The sequence below is a fragment of the Lichenostomus cassidix genome, chromosome 4 (genome assembly GCF_008360975.1).
Source record: "Lichenostomus cassidix isolate B80296 chromosome 4, HeHo_3.0, whole genome shotgun sequence".
Taxonomy (NCBI): domain Eukaryota; kingdom Metazoa; phylum Chordata; class Aves; order Passeriformes; family Meliphagidae; genus Lichenostomus; species Lichenostomus cassidix.
This window is the reverse complement of record NC_139484.1, coordinates 626559-647015: the sequence shown is the minus strand read 5'-3', so window position 1 is coordinate 647015 and position 20457 is coordinate 626559. Positions and strand designations below refer to the sequence as shown.

Below are 20457 nucleotides of genomic sequence, written 5' to 3'. Positions count from 1 at the left end.
GACATGTATAAACAAAATGCTTTAATTCTGCTTCCAGTGCAATCTGTTTGGGTTTGCTTGTCATGTTCATCAGGAGCAGGCTATGCCTATGTAGCTTATTCTAATACTGTTCACACTAATGCAAAAATAATAATGATGGGGAAAACATCACTGTACCAGTGTGTGGAGGTTCTGTTTAAGAAATAATTTTAAGACTTTTTGACTAATGGTCATATCTGCTGTGATAAGTGAACTTATCAATGTGCTGCAGGCTCATTGTTTTTTTTCTCTCTCTTTCCACCCCTTCTTCCCATATTTTTCCTTTTTGCTCAGTAATTTTTCTGTAAACAAGAGCTGTCCCCTGGAAGTCTTTTTGGAGACTTCCAAGAATTCAGTGAAACCCTCTCCTTGATTCTTCGAGGAAAATGAGGAAAACTGGTTGTGTTGCAAAAATTTTCTCCTACACAATTCCAGATGTTTGCCGACTCAAGATCTCTTATTTTCCCTAAAAGCAGGTCCCACAAAGTGTCTTTGGGATAGATATAGGAGAAACTTATTTTGCAAGTGGGAGAACCAAACAGAAAGCCCAGGGTACTGTAACTAATGCAAATAAACAAAATTGTATACCCTGACAAATTTCCTTGTTTGTGCAGGAAGTGAAAATGATCTCTATTTCACTCAGCTCAGCTCTCAAGAGTGTACAGGAAAACTGAAAATTTACGAAAGGATTTCCTTTTGGATTTCCTTTTGGATTTCCAGTGACATGTTTGGTTATGATAGTACTGCTGTTTTGACCTGATGAACACTGTAAGGATGGACATGACGTTTTAGGGAACTGGTGGTGTGGGTTTTGGGCTTTTTTTTTGCGTGTGTGTGTTTTGTTTTGAATGCTAAAGAAATGTGCTGAGGGCTGCTGTGTTGGTTAAACTGACTTGTAGAAACACTACTAGAAATATATTTGTAACGTAAATGAACGTATTGAAAGAGTAGTGCATCAAAACAACTATGCTGTAAGTGTTGGGAAAAAAGCAAATTTTATATTCTTTCCAATGGTGTTTAATATTCACAAAAAATTACTTGCTGTGAACAGAGCTCTCTGGAGCCTGGAAGCCTTCTTACCTCCATGAAAAAATGAGTGTTTAATTTTGTAGGATTCTGCATTTATACCAGATGAGTTTTGAACACAAAATTACTGCATTATTCACTGGCATTCTTTATTGTGTACTTGTAAAACAGAAATGAAAAGCAGATCTTAAAACCATTCTGTAAACAGATTTTATTTCAATTAGGAAACATTTCTGATGTTTTCTAACAAATTTGTTTTAGATTAATTTGGATGAATTTTAATAGATTAATGAGTTAATTGGTGCCTTCTCTTTTTGCCTATTGGTACAGGAATCAAGAACTTAAAGACCTGGGAGAACTTGCTCCTCACTGGGACAACATGCGCAAAAGTGTGATTGCTCACTGTGATCAGATGCTGAGCATGTACCAGGACATTCTTGCAGAGCTTGGGAAGCATACAGGTAGGAGTCTGTGATTTCATGGAAGTAGCCTCTTTTCTGGGACAGTTAAGAATTTACTAGATTGTTAGCTATGAAATGCTGGCATATTCAGAGGGAATAAAATTGGATTGGAATGGACCTTAAAGATTATCAAATTCCGACCCTCCTGCCATGGGCAGGGACACCTTTGTCTAGACCAGGTTGCTCCAAGCCCAATCCAGCCTGGCCCTGAACACTTCCAGGGATGGAGCATCCACAGCTTCTCTGGGCAACCTGTGCCAGGGCCTCACCACCCTCACAGGAAAGAATTTCTTGCTAAGAGTTAGTCTAAATCCCCCGCTTTCAGTGGGAAGCCATTGCTCCTTGTCCTGTCATTACATGATCTTGTAAATAGTGCCTCTCCAGCTTTCTTGTAGGTTCCCTCCAGGTACTGGAAGGCTGCAATTATGTCAGCCTGAAATCTCTTTTCCAGGTTGAACTACTCCAATTCTCTCATCCTTTCCTCAAGGAGATGTGCTCCATTCCTCTAGGCATCTCTGTGACCTCCTCTAGGCTCACTTCAACAGCTCCATGTCCCTCCTGTGCTGGGAGCCCAGAGCTGATGAGCACTGCAGGTGGAGTCTCAGCAGAGCAGAGCACAGGGGCAGAATCTCCTCCCTCCCTCCCGCCCCTGCTGCCCTTGTGGCTCTGGATGAGCTCAGGACACGTTTGGCTCTCTGGGCTGTGAGTTAACATTGCTGGGTCATGTACAGCCTCTCCTCCAGCAGCACCCCCAGTCCCTCTGGGCAGAGCTGCTCTTCATCTGCTCATCCCCAGCCTGGGTTCATATCAGGGTTTGCCCTGCCCCAGGTGCAGCACCTGATTGTTGTTAAACCTCATGAGATTTCCATGCATGTCCTTAGTGTAGTAGTGGTCTCTGTCCACACTGTGCCAGAAAAGCACAGAATTAATATGGGATGGGCAGTGCAAATATATCCTTAGTCCAGAAGGAACAGTAAGTGCTGCCTTGTTCTTTCTCATGTGGAAATGGTAGTCTTGGATTCTGATGTGCGCTGAGTGCTTGTTCCCTTAATATCCAACAGAATCCTGTGGTCAGGGTCTAGAACGTACCACAGTGTCCACATGCCAGTGGAATAAAACAGTATCAATGACAAATGTGCAGAAAAGACAGCTGATCTTTTCCTCCTGTAGAATTTCTTATTCACAAAAAGAACATGAAATGTCTGCAGAACAATGTAATTATTCTTTTGATTTTTTTTTTTTTATTATTCACTAATCATTCAAGGAGCTTACATAATTCTTTTCTGTTATTCAAGACTACCAGAATAATTTCCTGGATCACTCTGTATTTTGATCAAGCACAGTTTTCTGCCTGTATACAGCAGGCCTTTCTGCCACTTCCTGCTGGTGTGCCTTCCTCTCTCCCCTCTCCTGGCCCAGTTTATGAGATGTTCCATAAGGAAATGGACACATGTGCTCCAAATTACCACAAAGGCCTTGACATTGTTGCTGCTTTCTTGCCAGTGTCAGATTTCTAACAGCAGTCCTCACAATCACCATCTCAGAGATGTGTTTTCGATGACCATGTTGCCAATGCTTATTGCCTCTAAATGCTGTATTTCTCCATCCTTTCACCATTAGATGTTCCCACTGTGGCTTTGCTCCTATAATTTTGTGTGTGAAGGCATAGAAGTGCATGTCAGAGATAAACACTGGAATATTTCTGAGAGAAAGGTACATTATGGTCATGAATATTTGTGAAAATACAGGTAGAAGTGATGATAACATCTTGTGAAATACCTGGAAAATATTTATGAAGTATTTGCAGTATTTTCTTCATTACTTCTAGCTTTCTACATATTCCAAAGTAACCTTTGTGTGTGTACTGAGAAATGGAGCAATCAGGCTCATTATACAACTAAAACACATAGTAGAAAAAATTCTTTTTATAGTTAATTGGATGCATTTGGTTTTATTATAATGAATCTATTGCATTTATTAGGTGAGACACAAATCTTTCCCTACCAAAATAGGCATTAAAGCTGTACTTTTATCCTTTAGCTAATATTTTCTAATATAGGACTGAGCATGGTATTTGTCATTCCAGATTGCTCAGGGATAGTGTTCTTGGCCACAGGAAAGGAAAAATCCTATTTTAGAGTATGAAGAAAAGCCAGTCTCTAACTCAAACGAAGCTTATTGGGAGCAATTCATCAACAGCTTAAATATTTGTAGGGGTGGGGAAAAATCTCATATGTTGCCCTAAATGTTGTGTAATAATTTGCATTCCGTTTGCAAAAGCATAACTTCTTGTATTTATTATTGTTTGCCATCATCAGGGTATTCTAATTCTGATTTTGGCAGACTACTATCTACCCCAGTATGAAATTTCCTGTGGTTCTGTTTTAAATTATACATATGTATAGATATATAATATATATAGATGTATTTTCAATCTTTGGCTAATTACATCTTGAAAGCACTCCATAAAGTGTCATAAGCAAGCCAATAAATGCAGATAATGAAGGAATCAATGTAATAACTATAACTTGCAGGAAAATATTAAAAGGATCTTTTGAGATTAAAAAAAAAATAGACAATATAATCTATTACACATAAACACTGCAAGACCTGTGTTGTGCCAAGTGACTTCATAAAGGGTTGATAATGTGAAAGAAGCTGTCTTAATTGGGTCTTGAGAGAAATGAAGTGGACCTTGAGAGAAATGAAGTAGAAACTGAAATTATCCAGGAGGACAGAGCCAGCGCATACAAAAGAAGAGTAGGGACATTTATCAGAGAACGAAGCAACCTAACAATTGTAGCAAAGAAGAGAAATAATCAGGAAGTGTTAACTTGTTTCTTTCTTCTCTATAAATAGTGTACTTTATAACTTCCAAAACCAAGATTATATTCTTTGATAAGAAAAGCAAACCAGACATTTGTTTGACTTAATGACAAGAACTGCAGTTACACAAATAATTATGTTGAGAGCACATTGTAGAGACTGGAAATTCAAGTACTTATGAAGTAGAAATTGCTATGATTAGGGATGTGAGGGCAACTTTAATTCAGACTTTTAAGGTCAACATTTTTCAACACATGCCAAAAACAATTTTGCTTTTCAATTCAGCCTATGCAGGTGTCTTACTTCATCTTAGCATATTGCCTGAGTTTGGGTTGAAGTGTTCAGAAGAGCAGATAGCATCTGCAAATGAAATTCTCCAAAATATTCCCATGTTCCTCCAATACAGTCACATGTTCTGAGTGATACCCACTTCACACTCAACTGAGTTATTTGTGGAATTTAGTGGAGAAGGCTGTTGTTAGGAGACCACTTAATTTCTCCTTGAAATTGAGAGATTGCTGTAGAAGTATCCAGAGACCATATTAGTATTAGACAGCAATTTTGGTGTTGCAGCATATTTACAGAAAATGGAGACTTAAGAAAATTAAGACTTTCAAATCTGAGTTGTTTTGGCAAACACTTTTTTACCCAATAATGTGAGAATTTTAGAGAATGCAAAGGATTCTTACTGCAAGGAAACATTTCAGGAAGCTATAAGAGTTAGGTGACATAAACCCCAATAATTTCAGCTGAATCTAAACCACAGATTTGGTGATATTGGGAGGGAGCAGAACTCTGAAAATTGTTTGTTTCAGGCCTGAAATCGTCCCCAAATGATTTCTCTTACCCCCCATTTTACTTTTTTTTCTGTTTCAGTCATGAAACTGAAAAATCTATTATTCACCCAGTCCTAGAAGGAGAAAAAAAGACATTCAAGGTTAATACAATTGAATATTGCTCTCAAGAGCTGAACACTACCCCTGCCTCTGTCACAAAGTTTCTGTGTGGCGCTAGGCAAGTCACACTTGAGAAGGGGTTGGTGTGTGTTGCTTTTTTTTTAGAAGCGTGGCACTAGACACGAGTTGTTTTCCAGAGGTGCTTGCTACTTATGGACGCAATTTCACGCAGTGGGAGCTGTGCTTCCAAAACGGAATATGAGGTTGCATTATAATGAATGTTCTGCAGGACAAGTTCCTCCATCTCTTATATTGATACATTGTTTATTTAATTCTTATTTTCTGACATTAGGATGGGTAAAATAACCCTTTTACTCAGCCAATTAAAATTATTGTCTAAAAATCTGTAAAGCCTTAGAGGCTGTTAATATGCATATAGTAGACAGGTTTGAGGAAACTAGTAACCTTGACTTTGAGGGAGGTTTGAGTGGCATGTTTAAATCCTGAATAAACACTGAAATAAAAGTTGGAAACATGATATTGAATCACTGCTTCTAAAATGAGCAGCAAAGATACTGAACATTCAATGAGCTGGGAAAAGCTGGTATGTGATATGTTATTGAATCCCATTTCACAGCTCCTCTTCAGGTGGTTGTCAGATGAATGTTGCATTTATATTCTGGTATTTCCTAACTTTGAAGAGTTTGATCTTGCAACAGTAATGACAAGAACTGTTTTAATTGAAGGAATGTAAGTTTTTTTTCAGTTCTTAAATGAAACTTACCAAGTTACTTAAAAACAGACTATTCTGAAAGTTAGTTTGTGGTATGGATGCTATTGGTAAATGCATATTTGAAATGTTAATTCTACTGCATAGATCTCATACCTGAGCAAATCTAGTACCTGATATCAGGCAGGTGGTTCTTACCCAGTGTATTTCTGGCACTGGATGGGAAAGGACCTTGCTACACAGGTCTTCCCTGAGAAAACAAATAACACAATTCAGCAGTGCTGCAGGTATTGTGCTTCTGCACAGGACAGAAGTGTACTCTTGAGAGCAGGCTCTTCTCCCTCCTACTCTTCTTTCACCTTTCCTTTTAATTTGCTGCCAACTCATGCTCCTCTTATTTAGCCAGTGTTTCCTTGTCTCACATCCAGTTATCAGTCCTTAAGCTTTGAACTTGGTCTCAGCTGAATTCTCAGAAAAAATCTGCCCCCTTTCTGTTCTCTTTCCTAATTACTTACAATCTCCTTCCCTGCACTATTCTCATTTATTTTCTAATAGTTTGAGTTGCTTTTACTACTCCCCTGTTTGTCTTCTGTGTTTTTCAGATGCAGGTTTCCCACTGTGTCATCAACAGCTCCTGATTTCAATCTGGACACTGGGGTTTCTTATCTAATCTGAAACTTTGATTCCTCTCAATTGCTTTTCTTCCTACATTTGCTCTTTGTCGCTGTTGAGCCGCTAGCAGAGAAAAGACCTGAGTTCTCAGTGTGGCAAGAAAGAGGAAATTTATTATTTTGATTTCAATATATATAGACTTTTCAGAGGTCACCCAGATTGGTCAGCCAGAAACCTCCCACTAGGCCTGATTGGCCAGGCCTGAACTGTCCAAGTCTCGAGACACTGTTTTTAATAACATCCAAACTTTATCTTTGTTTATAAAACACAATGGAATGTTCTCACGAGAAAGACCTGTGCTAGCCACAGCTCTTCATCTATGTTAAATTATTATTTTAATTTACTAATCTTAGGGAGCAGCCTAAGCAGGCTTGGCTGGTTTGGAGCATCATTGGTGCCTTCTGGCAGAGTGGTTTGTGTTAGGAGGCTCAGTGCCTAGTCCTGCTGGAATCCATGGCAGTTTCAGCAGATAAACTGTAGCAAGTCTTGACTGAGCAAGTGAAAAACAATTTAAAATATTTCCTTTACTTTTTTTTGCATTTGTGTCAAGAAAAGGCTGAACCCTGACAGAATTCATTTAGAAATTCTGTCTGAATGAGAGGAATTTTAGTTCTAATGATTAATATTTGGCAATATGATAAGTTGCTTAAAAAATGGCCAAAGTAAATGTTGGGCTGCCTGAGTGAGAAGAAAAGACCACCTCTTTCCTAATCTACACCCTTTTATTTTATAAAGATTCTTTATCAAATATCTTCAGGTAAATTATATTTCCATACTGTCAGACTTTAATTGTATTTCTTTATACCATCATAAAGTTACTCATAATCTCATACTTTTGAAATATGCAGCCATATTAATCTTTTTTTTTTTTGTTATTTTTCCAAGGCATCATGCCTCCTGTGAACTAATTTACAGCTTTCTTTAAGATAATTTGTTTCTTTGTTTGAACTTTCTAAGAAGAATGTGTAGTCTACTCAATATAATACTTTTCTTTGAAGAAAAAATGTTATTTGGCAAAAATGCAATGCCATCATACCTCTGTACCCTTTTGGTTTTAGCACAGAAGAAACATAATACGCATTAACTGTTGCATTGTCTCCAGCAGACTGCAGACTGATTTCAGACAGCAGGGAAAAGTATCTAGCTCCTAGAATAAAAAATTGGATTGTTCTGTGAATTAAAACTGGTTTGTTGCTTCCAGTATGGATACATGCTGAGATTCTGTTAGTGAACTATTCATCTCCTAATATACAATTACACATTAAAAATAAATTAAAGAAGACTCCTAACATACAAGTATTGTTCTCACATTAAAAGGAAGGGAAAAACATCTGCGTGCTTAAGATAATGATTCTTTAAACTTTTGTTTTACAGGTTCTTCCTTCAAGTCAAGCTGTAGCAAAGGAGAAAAAACATTAGAATTCATCCCAATAAATCTTCATCTGCAAAGAATGCATGTGCATAGTCCTCGATTGAAAGGTAAAGAAATTCCCCAAGTATGACAAAGTATGCTCTGAAATACAGTTACACTGGAATTTAGAAATCAGGTCCAAAGTTAAAGCTATGCAAGGGATTTCTCTGCCTTATCTTCTGATGCCACAAGTTGTGGACACTGCAGATCTTGGAAAACTAAGGGGTGGTTAACTAAATTTCTCCTAAGTTCCTTTCTACAAATAAATTCCAGAGGTGTGCTCATTTTGTTCCTATGACACTTCAAACAAATAAGGAAATGCAGATATGGTCACTGAAATGTATTGGTAGCGTATGTATATTTAAAAAATTCTGTTGTAGCAGTGCAGAACTAACACTGTCATGATTCATAGGGACACACTGCAAAATGCTCAGTAAGATTCATGTCCGTCTCAGGCATCCACTAATTTGTCATTGTGATCCATAATGTCATTGTGCTGGAAAAGCCAGACTTAATGCTCTTGTTTTAAGGTGGCTTTCCTTGTCCCTCCCCCAGTTTGCCACCAGAGACAGTGATAGATACAATAGTGATAGATAAATACAACACTTTTCCTCCCAGAGGTTGCTGGGATGAGCTCACCAGCCCAGGTGATATGAGTTACATGGTTCCATTAAGGGCAGCATTGCTTCTATATTTAATATATCCTGTTTCTTAGGAGGTTGTTATGAGCCCAGCGCTGCTTGTCTCTAAATCAGCTTATGCAGTGCTACCCTGTCATACCCAGCTACCCCACAGATGCATTTGCTTACTGTTAAGTGGAAATATATCACTGATCGTGCTGAAAGTACTGCAAACTTCCGACATCTCCTGGTAAGGGGGATAATTTTCTGTAACATCATCTGTAGTTTTTTCTAATACAGAATTGTGTTGCTGCTATTTGCATATGATTTTAGCAGCATCCTTTACAGACTGAAGATTAGAATGATACATGCATATGACCAAATCATAGCACAGTGAATAATTTGTTGATAAACTGAGATCTGTTAAATTTGCTTTCACTACAAATGTGGAAATTACTCTCTGTAATGTTTTTTCCTTACTAATACATTTTACATCTAAGATTGTAAAACAGTAAGTACAAACAGTGGCTATAGGAGTTTTATACTGTGTGAGACTGAAGTTCATTCACTTCCAAGTTGGAACACAGGGACTTCCAATTATCTCTTAGATACTGTATTGATTCAATAGTTTGTTACTTCTTTTACTAAACAGATGTGCTTCCAAACATTTGAACAAGATGGGGATATATAGTGACATAATGTGACAGCACAGGTTTTAATTTCATGTTAGGAAGTTAATTAATTAATTCAAAAGCATTTTAATTTTATGATGGTGGCCAGAAGCTTAATATTATGTCTTTCCAAGAAAACCTCTTTGTGAACAGGACACTGTATATCTATTTGTGAAATAAAAAGAAAAATGAAATTAAATATGTCACTTACTTAATCACCCACAACTTTTACAGTACTTGAGTTTTGTTTGGGGTTTTTATGAATTTTCTCCTTTCTCCTCTGAAACCAATTTGCTTGGGGCACATGGTTAATCCATAATCAAAAAGTGCACAGGAAGAAATAAATGTTAGAATTGTCCTAGTTGCCTTCTAAATTTGGAAGTTTAAATTAAAAACTCTGCCTCTATTATTTAACTAATGTTCACTGTGTCTTGTATTAGATATAGACAGTCTGAACAGTTTCTAGCAATTGTTAATCAATGTGAAGTATGCAGCACTTTGATACCATGTTGGTCTTTCATACCTCGTGCTTTGCTTGGCATATATCAAAGGACACCAGGAATACAACCAGGAGAATGACATGGGAAGGGGGAGAATAAAAATTCACGGACATGGCATTTAAACAAGCTAATGAGCCATAGATGTGTCATTAACCTTTACACTTTCAGATGTCTTAATTTTGGGAATGCAAGATAGGTTTTTATCCCATCTATTGTATATGCACGTTGGTATGTGCTTTTTTTGTGTTTGACATGTTCAATAACAAGTTTACTTTTACTGAACTTTGATTTGGGTTGTTATTGGGTACTGACATGGAAGAGAAAATACCTGTGTGCTTAAACTTTCAGTAGGAGAAATTTTGAGAAAAATACTATTTCCCTATGGGTCAATTGTATCCCTGTCCCTTTGATAAACACCTTATTATGCTATGTTCATCATACTACAAGGCTTAAATTTATATATTGGCATAGCTTTGCTTTTGTCCCTGTTTATATAAAATGTGTGCTTGTTTTAAATAGATTTGGTGAACTGAAATGACTTTTGTTTTGCATCTGGCCAGTCTGAGACACTGACTGCCTCCTGTTAAGGCAGACAGGTTGATTCAAAACTGAGACTGAGCTATTTTTGATAATGTGGTACAGCTTCTGCTGCATTTTAAGCTCTGTCTTCACTGCAGTGGGGTGTCAGCAGTAGGCTGCTCTTGCTTGCTGGTTATGAGCTCCTAGAGCACTTCTGTAGCAGCTCACTGGTGGTGACACTGCACATCCTTCCCAAGGAGCTCCACTGATGTGCAAGTAGAGCACAGCGAAAGGCATTCCCCTCAAGCCCTGCAGCACTCCGAGGTGCACTGTGCTCTGGGAAGTGGGACTGGCATTGCCTTGTGCCCATCACCAGCTGTGGACATTTTCTCCTCGTCCTTTGCTATCCTCACTCTCTCTGTAGGTTGTGGGAGGCACGTGCTCAGCTGTGCTGGTTGTTTCTGTCTCAGACAGCAGCTCCTTGACGATGTTGAGAAGAGGCCACAGGCTGAGTAAAAGCTTCCTTCTGGATAAATCCCCCTTTCCAAACTATCTATAAACAGGGTCATGTTTATTTTTAAAACAGTCAGAACCAGGGTTTAGTCTTTTAAATGTTTTCTTGTTGTTGAGTTATCTCTAAGCATTATCAGAACCCTGATGAGTTCACGTCTTGTCTTGATTTCAAGCCACTGCTGTTTTAAAACAGCAGAACTCCTTACTGTCAAGTACCAATGGAGCTCTAATAGCTGAAGAATATGTATTATGGATAAATCTCTATTAAGACCTAAAAGAATGGGCTATTTAAGAATCTTGAAGCTCACCTTAGGCTAATGAAATTATGTCACTTGTCCTTTTAAGTGGAAGTTGGAGAGTCACCAACTCATTGGAGCTCAAATCAATTTGAGCAAATATGTTCTGAGATTCAGCTTGGGAAGTAAAACATAGTTCATTAACTGTGAGTCATTTGTATACTGTTCTTGCTTCTAGGGATATTTACCATCAGAATGCAAGAAAAGTTCTATTTTAGGAGAGGACTAGATTTTAATTTACATGGGACACTTCCTTGATGAATAAAACAGTTCACAAAAAACATCCTGTAAGGTTTGCTTTACAAATACATTTTAAGAATAAGGCAATCTGAAATGTATTTTTATACCTCTAGCAAGCTTGGGTATAGAACAGGTACTGCTTAGTGTAAATGTGAATTTAAACTTTGAAGAAATAATTATTGTGGTTTGGTTTATAATTAAGTCTTCAGCTCTGCACTGACAATCACTCGCATGCTCTTTCAAAAATGATGTTTCATCTCCAGTTCTGTAATCACATATCCACACAAAAAGTTCATCCCCTATGTCATAAGTCATCAGGTATATACAGAAAGAGACAACACTTTGTTGTCTCAGCAAGAATTTCAGTAGTATAATTTATTTCCTATTCTGGTAACTTCTCAGCTGAAACAACTGACTTTGTGTTCATAAACATACGTAAAAAGTTAGTGTATGTCATAGAGTGGAGCTCTCCAACTTAGCATTAAACAGCATTTTATTATATCATTAACATTTTACCTAAATAAATTCAAACTAGAGAGGAAGTAGAGATTTTTACTAGTCTGATTGACTTCATTGGGAATGCAGAGAATTCATTGTCACTTGCAGTCTTTAAATCAAGATTAGATGCCTAAATAAAGAGATGCCTTCACTCAACCAAGAGACATTAGCTTGATGCAGGAATCATTAGCTGTAATTCTGTATCTGTAATTATTCAGTCAGACTATTCCATCATAATGGTCTCTTTTGACTCTAAAATGCTTGAATCTGTACATCTCAACATGGCTACAAGTTAAATAATGAAAGGGGCAATAAAGTGAAATACACAAAGGGCCAATTTACTTGCCAGCTTTGTAAACTGCAGAGCTGGAATATTGTTCTACACTGCAGCACACAGTTTAGACCTAGCCGTTAATCAGATGAACTTTCTAAGGTGTGCAGGTGGCTGTATGGAAAGATTGATTAGCTCTTGGGCCTTCTTGGGACATGGATTATCAGTTTTTCCCTGGAAATGATATAGACTTGTCCTTACTTTTTGTAGAGTAGATACCACAGCATTGCCATGACTTGGGGATAGGAGCATTCAAATGTCTGTGTTTATCTGTTCCCATTCCAGATGCTCTGTACGATGTCATCACCGTGGGAGCCCCGGCAGCGCATTTCCAAGGATTTAAGAATGGTGGTCTCCGGAAACTGCTGAGCAAATTTGAGGCAGAAAGGCGAAAGTAAGTATTCTTTCAGGTAGCTAGGAAAACATCATTAAAGTTGCATTAAAATGCTGTGAGCTCACTGAGTAACAGAACAGTTTATCCTGCTGAATGCATGGAAGATTAAAATCTAGTGGGATTGGACATTGCATACATAAAATATTTCCTTTATCTTCCCTGCTTTGCTGAACTACAAAACTGAAGAAAAATCTACTTTCAGTGTTAAGACTAATTTTGAATAAACTCAGGAAATGGCCTCAAGGTGTGCCAGGGGATGTTCAGGTTGGACTTCAGGAGGGATTTCTTCATGGAAAGGGTTGTTATGCATTGGAATGGAAGAAGAATCAAAGAAGACTCTAGAGAAATGGTGGAGTCACCTTCCCTGAAAGTGTTCAAGAAACAACAGGACTTGGCACTCAGTGCTATGGTTTAGTTGATATGGTGGTTGTTCAGTCAAATGTTGGACTCGATGATCTTGGAGGTCTTTTCCAACCTTAATGAGTCAAAATTGTGAATTTTTTCCCCCATATTTCAGGAAGTTTGAGGTATATCAGTACTTGAAAACCTGCTGTTTGGAGTGAGGTATGTCTTTGGTAGCTGTAGACATTTTTCCAACACAGAAACAGTAGCTTAAGGCAGCAACTTTATTTCTGACAGCCATAGGCGTATGCTAAGAAAAAAATATTTTTAATACATCTGTGAGACAAGAAACTACTCTTACTCTTCAGAAAGCCAAAATCAGACTAATCAAAAACAGAGGTTTCAGTTTATTGTTGTACTCAAATTATTTGTTAGCTGTTGAACGTGTACAAAAGTGTTAGTTATATCTTTTGCTAACTAAGAATTGGATGTATTTTTGTTTGTTGCTGTGGCTGTTAAGATTTTCAAGCAGGCACAGCTGTCACTGGAAGCACCCTTGGTTGTGACTGCTCAGTTCTTCAACTAGTGGTGCCAACCCCAGTGTCACAGAATTCTAAAGAGAATGCAGGAAGGAAGTACTCTAAATTACCATCATGCTCCACAGAAAATCAATTCTATTATATTCAGTGCTCAAAAAGGTTTCATAGATACAATATCATAAAGACTAAAAGGAAAATTCTATAAATCTGCTGTTGAGTTCTAGGTTCAATAGGAGTTGGCATCAATTATTAAAACCAAACAAAACTCAGCAGATATATTTGTTTTTAAAGCTGTATTATTGAGGGATTTTTGCTTGCACTATGCAATATAAAAACCCTATTAAATATTCTAAAATCTTTCATTTCCCTGGTCACCTCTAATGATGAAACCTGCCAATGAAACATGTATATCATTGACCACATAAGACACATCTTATTGAAGTCATAAGATATAAATCATGTAACAGATACAATCTTATAAATCCATATGATATAAAGAACATTACAGTTCCAGTTCTCACAGTGCTCAGCTTTCAGAAAGCAAACCATTTCTCACTGGTCCTGCAGCGTATCCATGCTGGCAGAGTGTGATTTCCCCAAATGGAGGATAGCTGTGAAATAAATTATTCTCTGTGATTTCTGTTCACTGGAGAAAAGAAGGGAAAATGCTTTATAGGGAAGAGAACTTCTTCCTGGGAGAACACACATTGCAGCATTTCATAGGAATCTCCAGACAATGCCCTTGTTTCCTGGTTGCTGGTAACAGGGGAGAGGAGGTGATGGGTGAGAGCTTTGTGCAGGTGCTGCTGAGGCATTTCAGGCCTATTTCCAGAGCCTGCACATCACCTCACATTAGCCCTCCTGCTTAGATTTTCTTGCATCCCTCAGAAACACCTGTGTTTTAACAATTTTCAGTGACAGGATACAAGATGTTTGTGCTGACAGTTCCCTTTGTGTTTCTCGGTTCTCCTGGAAAAGCAAAAGTCTGTCTTCAGGATGATATAACTAGGGTAGCTATGTTAGTATCCTGCTAGAATATTTCTAAAAAAAGAGCCTGAGACAGAGTAGCAAACTTAAGTTTGAGCACTGAAAGCAGTGCACTGCAATTTTCATTAATCACTTGCCAGACCTGAGGAAATGGTCCCTTAGCATGTGAATTCTCACAAAGCAGGAAGGAGGAAGCCTCCAAAATTAATCTTTCCTGCTGTCTTTGAGGGTAGCTCAGAGAAAACTCCATGTTTTTGTTTTTCAACTTCAAGAACTTGAGTGAGTTGCAAGACAGGAGCAAGGAAGCTCTCAATATGATCTCACTGAATATTCAGGAGGGGCCTGCTTTAAATAAATACATGAAAGGACCATTCTCAATCTTATCACAGGGAAATTTATTTCACTGTGGCGACAGCAGCATTTTTTTTGTATGCACCTCTTTGTTTAGCTGCATAAGGATACTTTCAGGACACATAGCATTCCCAAAGGCAGCTTTTGCAATTTTAATTTTCTGTTTTACAATGGAGGCAGCTTTCCTGGAGATTTGGTTGAAGGAAGAAGTGACACCTTGAGATATTAGTCTGAATATAGGAAAAAAAAATGCAGATTCTGAACAGAAAAAAAAATGCAGATTCAGCAGCCATTTCCTCTAGGCTAACTGAACTGAAGACCTAGAGCAAGATGTGGGAAGAGATTAGTTCTCAAGCCAGTCCTGGTAGCTTTCAAGAGGTGACAGAATGCCTTGCATGTCTTTGACTGTCAGTATGATTATTAGAACAGTTTTTCAAAATATTCAGCAGTTTCAGCATATTGTAAAGTATTTCTTGCTTGGTCTTAGAGTTGTGGAATTAACAGACAAGAGGAACTGTACTCTGGTAGCATTTGCTGTTGCCAAACTAAAACAAGACTCAGACATATGTTCTGTGAAATTTTATCAAACAGAAGAATGTGGAAAATGTGCATCTGAAGATAATTCTGGCATGTTTTCTATTAAACAGAATATGCATCTTTGTACAGACACAAGGGGAAAACATTGTATAATGATATTTTTTAAAAATGCAGTATTTTTCAATTCTTTTATTCATTACCATCAGGAAGGCCATATTAAAACAAATTATTTTAAAAAGGCAAATTTGTAAAAATATTATCTGAAATAAGAGGAAGAAAAACTTTTCTTTCAGGTGAAAAATATAGTAATTTTTGGTATGTGATCTGAAGTCCATTCCATTGCTTTATAATCCATTCACATACTGGGCTTTTTCACTTACAAAAAGGCAGAAAAAAGGCCCCTCCACTACAAACATCAGTCATGTCTATGAATCATGACTCTAGTGTGTCTGTCCCTTTAGTAGAAAGTGGTGAATTTCATAAGACAAGTAAGAACAATTGATACTTTTTAATAATTTTGTTTGGGCATTAAAATAATTGGATATTATTATTAATATATGGTAAATCATTGCACAATATTAATTACCTGTATATGTGTCATAGATATGTTTATGGACTCCATGGGCTGCAGGAGAAACTTCTTGCTCCCCCCATAGTTTCTACCACGGCTAGCAGAAAGTTTCAGCTCCGGTGCTAGAAGCACTGGAGCACCTCTTTCTCCCCTCTCTTTCACTGACCTTGGCGTTTCCATGCTGCTCTCCCTCACATATTTTCACCTCCACCTCCTCCTCCTCCAACTACAAAGAAGTGAAAGAAGTGCGCCCCTGCTTTGTTTTGATTTTTTCTTAAATATGTTTTCACAGAGGCGTAACCAGCACCTCCAATTGGCCCAGCCTTGGTCGGCAGCATGTCCATCACCTTCAGAGCCATCAGAGATTGGCTCTGCTGGACTTGATGTAAAAACTTCCAGAACTTTCACTCAGGACACACAGGAGCCATTTTTGTGCCACACCCCACCCCTCAGACACCTCTCCAGGCCTACTACAACAGCTTCTGAAGGGTCCAAATTTCTCCTAGATGTTAAAAACACTTCACTGATGTTCTGGACCAATCAAAACCACCACAATATGATATACATTTATTTTAGAATATTTTTCTTTGTGCTGTATTGGTTTGTTCTTTTTTTTTTTTTCCTTTCCTATTCCTAAATAAAAGAGAAAGTCAGTCAGTTTTTCAGATACAGTCTTTTTTTGGCCTGATGGTAGAGATTATTTCTCCTTCCAGAAAATGGAAGTGCTTGTCTTCTCATCAGTCTAGATGGCACAACAAATTATTGTTTTTAAAGCTCAGTTGTGCAGAAACATTTAAATCAGACATTTTCTAAGTTATACCCATATAATACTTCACCGCTTGAAGTGTTCATAAATCACTTCCAAGATACACAAAGGATTTTTTCTTATTTAAAATCTAATTTAATCATCTCTGTTTTAACCAAAATGCATAGATCTATGATTGCAAGTTATTTAATGCCCCAGTTCTAACCACCAAGAAAAAGAGGTGTCCCACAAGCTGCATTAGGTGCTGTGATTCACTGTGGTTTTATACATAATTTCTAGCAAGCTGTTTCGAAATTATCCTGTTTTAAATTAGCAAAAGCTTGAAACTGGAACGGTACTGAAAAGGATTTTCTGTTAATTTCTTCTCCCCAGAGCTATAATTATTTAATTTGGATTTGAACAGCCTAAAAGGACTGTTTCTGTTTGAAGCCTTGATTTTTCATCAAGATATGAGTTGTGTCCCTTCACTATCAATCTGTTTGGTGACCAGAGGTTTTATTAATGATGCAATATTCTGGGCTCCTATTGCCTGGATTTTATAGCCTTCAACCCATTTTGTTTCTCTGAGAAACCTGAAATGGTACCATTTCGCGGAAAAGCCCAGAGATGTTGAAACGATAAAGATCTGTGTTTGATCTAATTGTAACCTTCATTCTCATGACAGCCTGCCATGCATAACACTTTTCACAGAGATGTTATTCTTTGCTCATTTTCCCCTATTTTTTGCATGTATACATGTGTGTGAGAAAGAGAGATTGGACTTCACTGAGTTAGGAACGGAGAGAAAATAGAAGAGCAGTGGAAAAGCTCTGTGCATAGAGCCTTAGCCATTGCCTTAAGACAAGGATTCATGGACATTTGAATATCATAGACAGAACTAATACCATAATTTCATTTTCCTCAGTATTCAAAGTTAGAATTTCCAAGGTGACAAGGGAATCTTGAAGAAATAAAAAACTAGAGTAATTCAAACTTCTAGATTTTCTCAGGCCTGTTTTCATAACCTCAGCATTGATCATCTGGTGTAGTTTTATTTCCTGAGACTGTGAATTGTCCAGAGTCTTTTTATGTAGCAATTTATTTCATCATGAGTTCCCACTCTAGACAGAATACATGTGATCCATAAGTAAGCCACTAAATCGGTATGTTCAGTAATGTACATAAAATTGAAGTTATCTAGGGGTAGATGTGATGCCTTATCAGTGGTAAAAATTTTGAGACACAGACACAGTATAGGAAAAGGGTATTACCTTGGTTTAATAGGATCCCAGATGCACACCGATGACCAAGCCCCGGCGATATCCCTTGTATACAATTTATGGACAGCCTAGATTAGCATACCTATCTAAAAGTCTCCAGTAAGAAGTCTAACAAATGAAGTAATTGCCCCCTTATTAAAATTACCTCCCCCCAAAAAGGTTACAACTTAGTTTACAAAAACATGTCTCACTGATGGGGCTCTGTTCAAGGTTGGTGCCTCATGCTCTTGAGATTGTGGGATTTGTTTTGTCTTCCCCAAAGGATTCTGAGCAGGGCAAGGGTACTAGGGTGATAAACATGTAGGGTTAAGATACAGGGAGTAAAAAGTACAGGAATGGGGAAGGGTAAAAGGATATATGTATAAAGAGAGTATAAAAGTATAATGAAAAAGGACAAAAACCCATCAGGCATTATATGCACTTGCTATCTATGCTTTAACTGTATTCTTGATGCTAATGTTTGTGGATTTGGCCATGAAAAATGAGAGGTCAAATGTTCGTTGTTGGAAGATTTTAAGGCAGTCCAAGATGGTGGCAATTTAACTCAGTCACACAAATTACTCAGTTGACAGTGGGAGCACAGTAACTTGGAGGGTCATTACAAATTACACATTGAGTATATTGCGGTATTTATTCTCAGGCAAAAACTTTGTTAATCTAGAATTAAAATGTAGCCAATTTAATATTTATTCAAATTAAAGCAATTGAAGCAATTTTAGAACTGAAATGACTGCTGACAGTCATGTCTTCATAGTTAATGATGGTGGCAATATACGGAAATGATCAAGTGTGGTTTTATGTGCTTAGTGAAAGCTTTGAAACTTAACCCAGAAGACATTATTATAGACTTTTTCAGAAAGCACGAGTCATAATTTACATATCAAAGGTAGATTTTCGTAACGCTGCTGATAACCTGCACTGGACCTACCCATGTGGCCTTTACCCTAATGCAAAAGTTTCACATAGTTTGTGCCTTAGGACACCTGTGAAAGTTTCTCTGTAAGTTCTCTTGGCAGCTGCTTCTTCTAACTAATAGTACTTATACACCATAGCTATATGCAGCAGCGAGCCCTAAAAGCAGCTGTAGATGTGAAAACTTCACTGGCTTGTAAGTAGTAATGCCTTTTCATGAATGGTTAGGCCACAAAAAACCTCAGCAAGTCATAGATGCAACAGTGTGGAGACACAATAGTTAGAAACTCCAAATACTCCCAAGCATGTTGCTTCTAAAAAATAATTCCAGACTTTTCTAGGGCAGAGGAGGTTGCCGTCAAGTTAGGAGAGAAACTAAGTATTTGAAGTTGTCTCATGCTTTCTGGGGTTGAGAAAATGTTAAAATTAGCCAAATAATGAAGTCTGATAATACACTTCATTCTGAAGAAAGAGTCATTTTCTCTTCACTAATTCTTTTACTTAAAAGCTATGATATACTTCATTGCAATGAGAACTGCCCACATCTTTAGTGTTGCTCTTCCTTCATTCTTAGAGTGGTGTCAGTAGTTTTTCTGCTGTAATATTCTCTGAAGCTCAGAGCTGTGGGAGATCAGTGAAAATGATCTTGGATTTAAAGGCTGAGGCAAATCCCAGAAAGGAGTGTGTGCATGGTGAGCTTGCTAACAGCCTTAGCCAGATTCAGCCTGCAAAAAAAGGCTGTTTGATAAAGGAAAGGAGAAGCCTGAAGGGGAATTAGAGAAGTATCAAGACTCTTAAGACTATGTCTTCACTGCAGTTAACACAGATGATTACTCTTTGTCCCTGCCCTGTCTACTGAGCCTGACAGCTTGAGTGTTGCAGTGAATGTAGAGATGGGTCTGACTTTGGAAGTCCATCTCACTAACACTGTGGTCACCTCGAAGGTAGAGGTGGTAATTTCCTCTTTCTTAGAAGGATAGAGTTTTGGATTTTTTCCAGTTCATTCAGAGGGACAGTTTATATGACTCATTTTGCTGAAATACTCAGAATTATGACATCTAGTAGACATAAGTCTAGTAGCTCATGTAGTGGACTGTGAGTTGGAGATGCACAGTAAGCAATTTAGATGTGACTGGTAACATGGCTGAGCTTTGCTCACTCAGGTGCTATTCATCCTGACTGTCTCTACAAAGAGTTGTATCTACAAATGAAGACTTTGGTGAAAGACAGAAAAATGCAATGTGGTATTGGGGAATTTGGGACTGTAACTCCACAAAATATCTAAGCAATAGCCTTAATTTTAAGACTGCTTGAAGCTATCCTTATTTGCCAAAATTATAGAATCATAGAAAAATGTTGAATTGGAAGGGACCCAACAGGATTTAATTTCTAATTTGTAGAAAACTAATGAGAAGGAACTGGAATGGACACAGTAGAACACACGAAGGGGAAGTGGGGGAGTGAAGAGGTCTGGAAAAAGACTGAAATGAAAAGCAATGAATGAAGTTCAGAGGGTTGATCAAGTGTAAAAATTCAAATCTTGGTATGCAAAATTAAGAAAGAAATCAGTG

The 20457-nt window shown here is 37.7% G+C and overlaps 1 protein-coding gene across 7 annotated transcripts in view; it reads left to right on the top strand.

Moving 5' to 3' along the window:
- Nucleotides 1-20457, top strand: part of INPP4B (inositol polyphosphate-4-phosphatase type II B) — a 317054-nt gene that overhangs the window by 220828 nt on the left and 75769 nt on the right. For all 7 annotated transcript variants that reach the window (XM_085057498.1, XM_085057499.1, XM_085057495.1 and 4 more), the window contains 3 exons: nt 1375-1505; nt 8004-8108; nt 12514-12622. In XM_085057498.1, coding sequence (XP_084913624.1) covers nt 1375-1505; nt 8004-8108; nt 12514-12622 — 345 coding nt within the window. The remainder of the gene's footprint in view (nt 1-1374; nt 1506-8003; nt 8109-12513; nt 12623-20457) is intronic.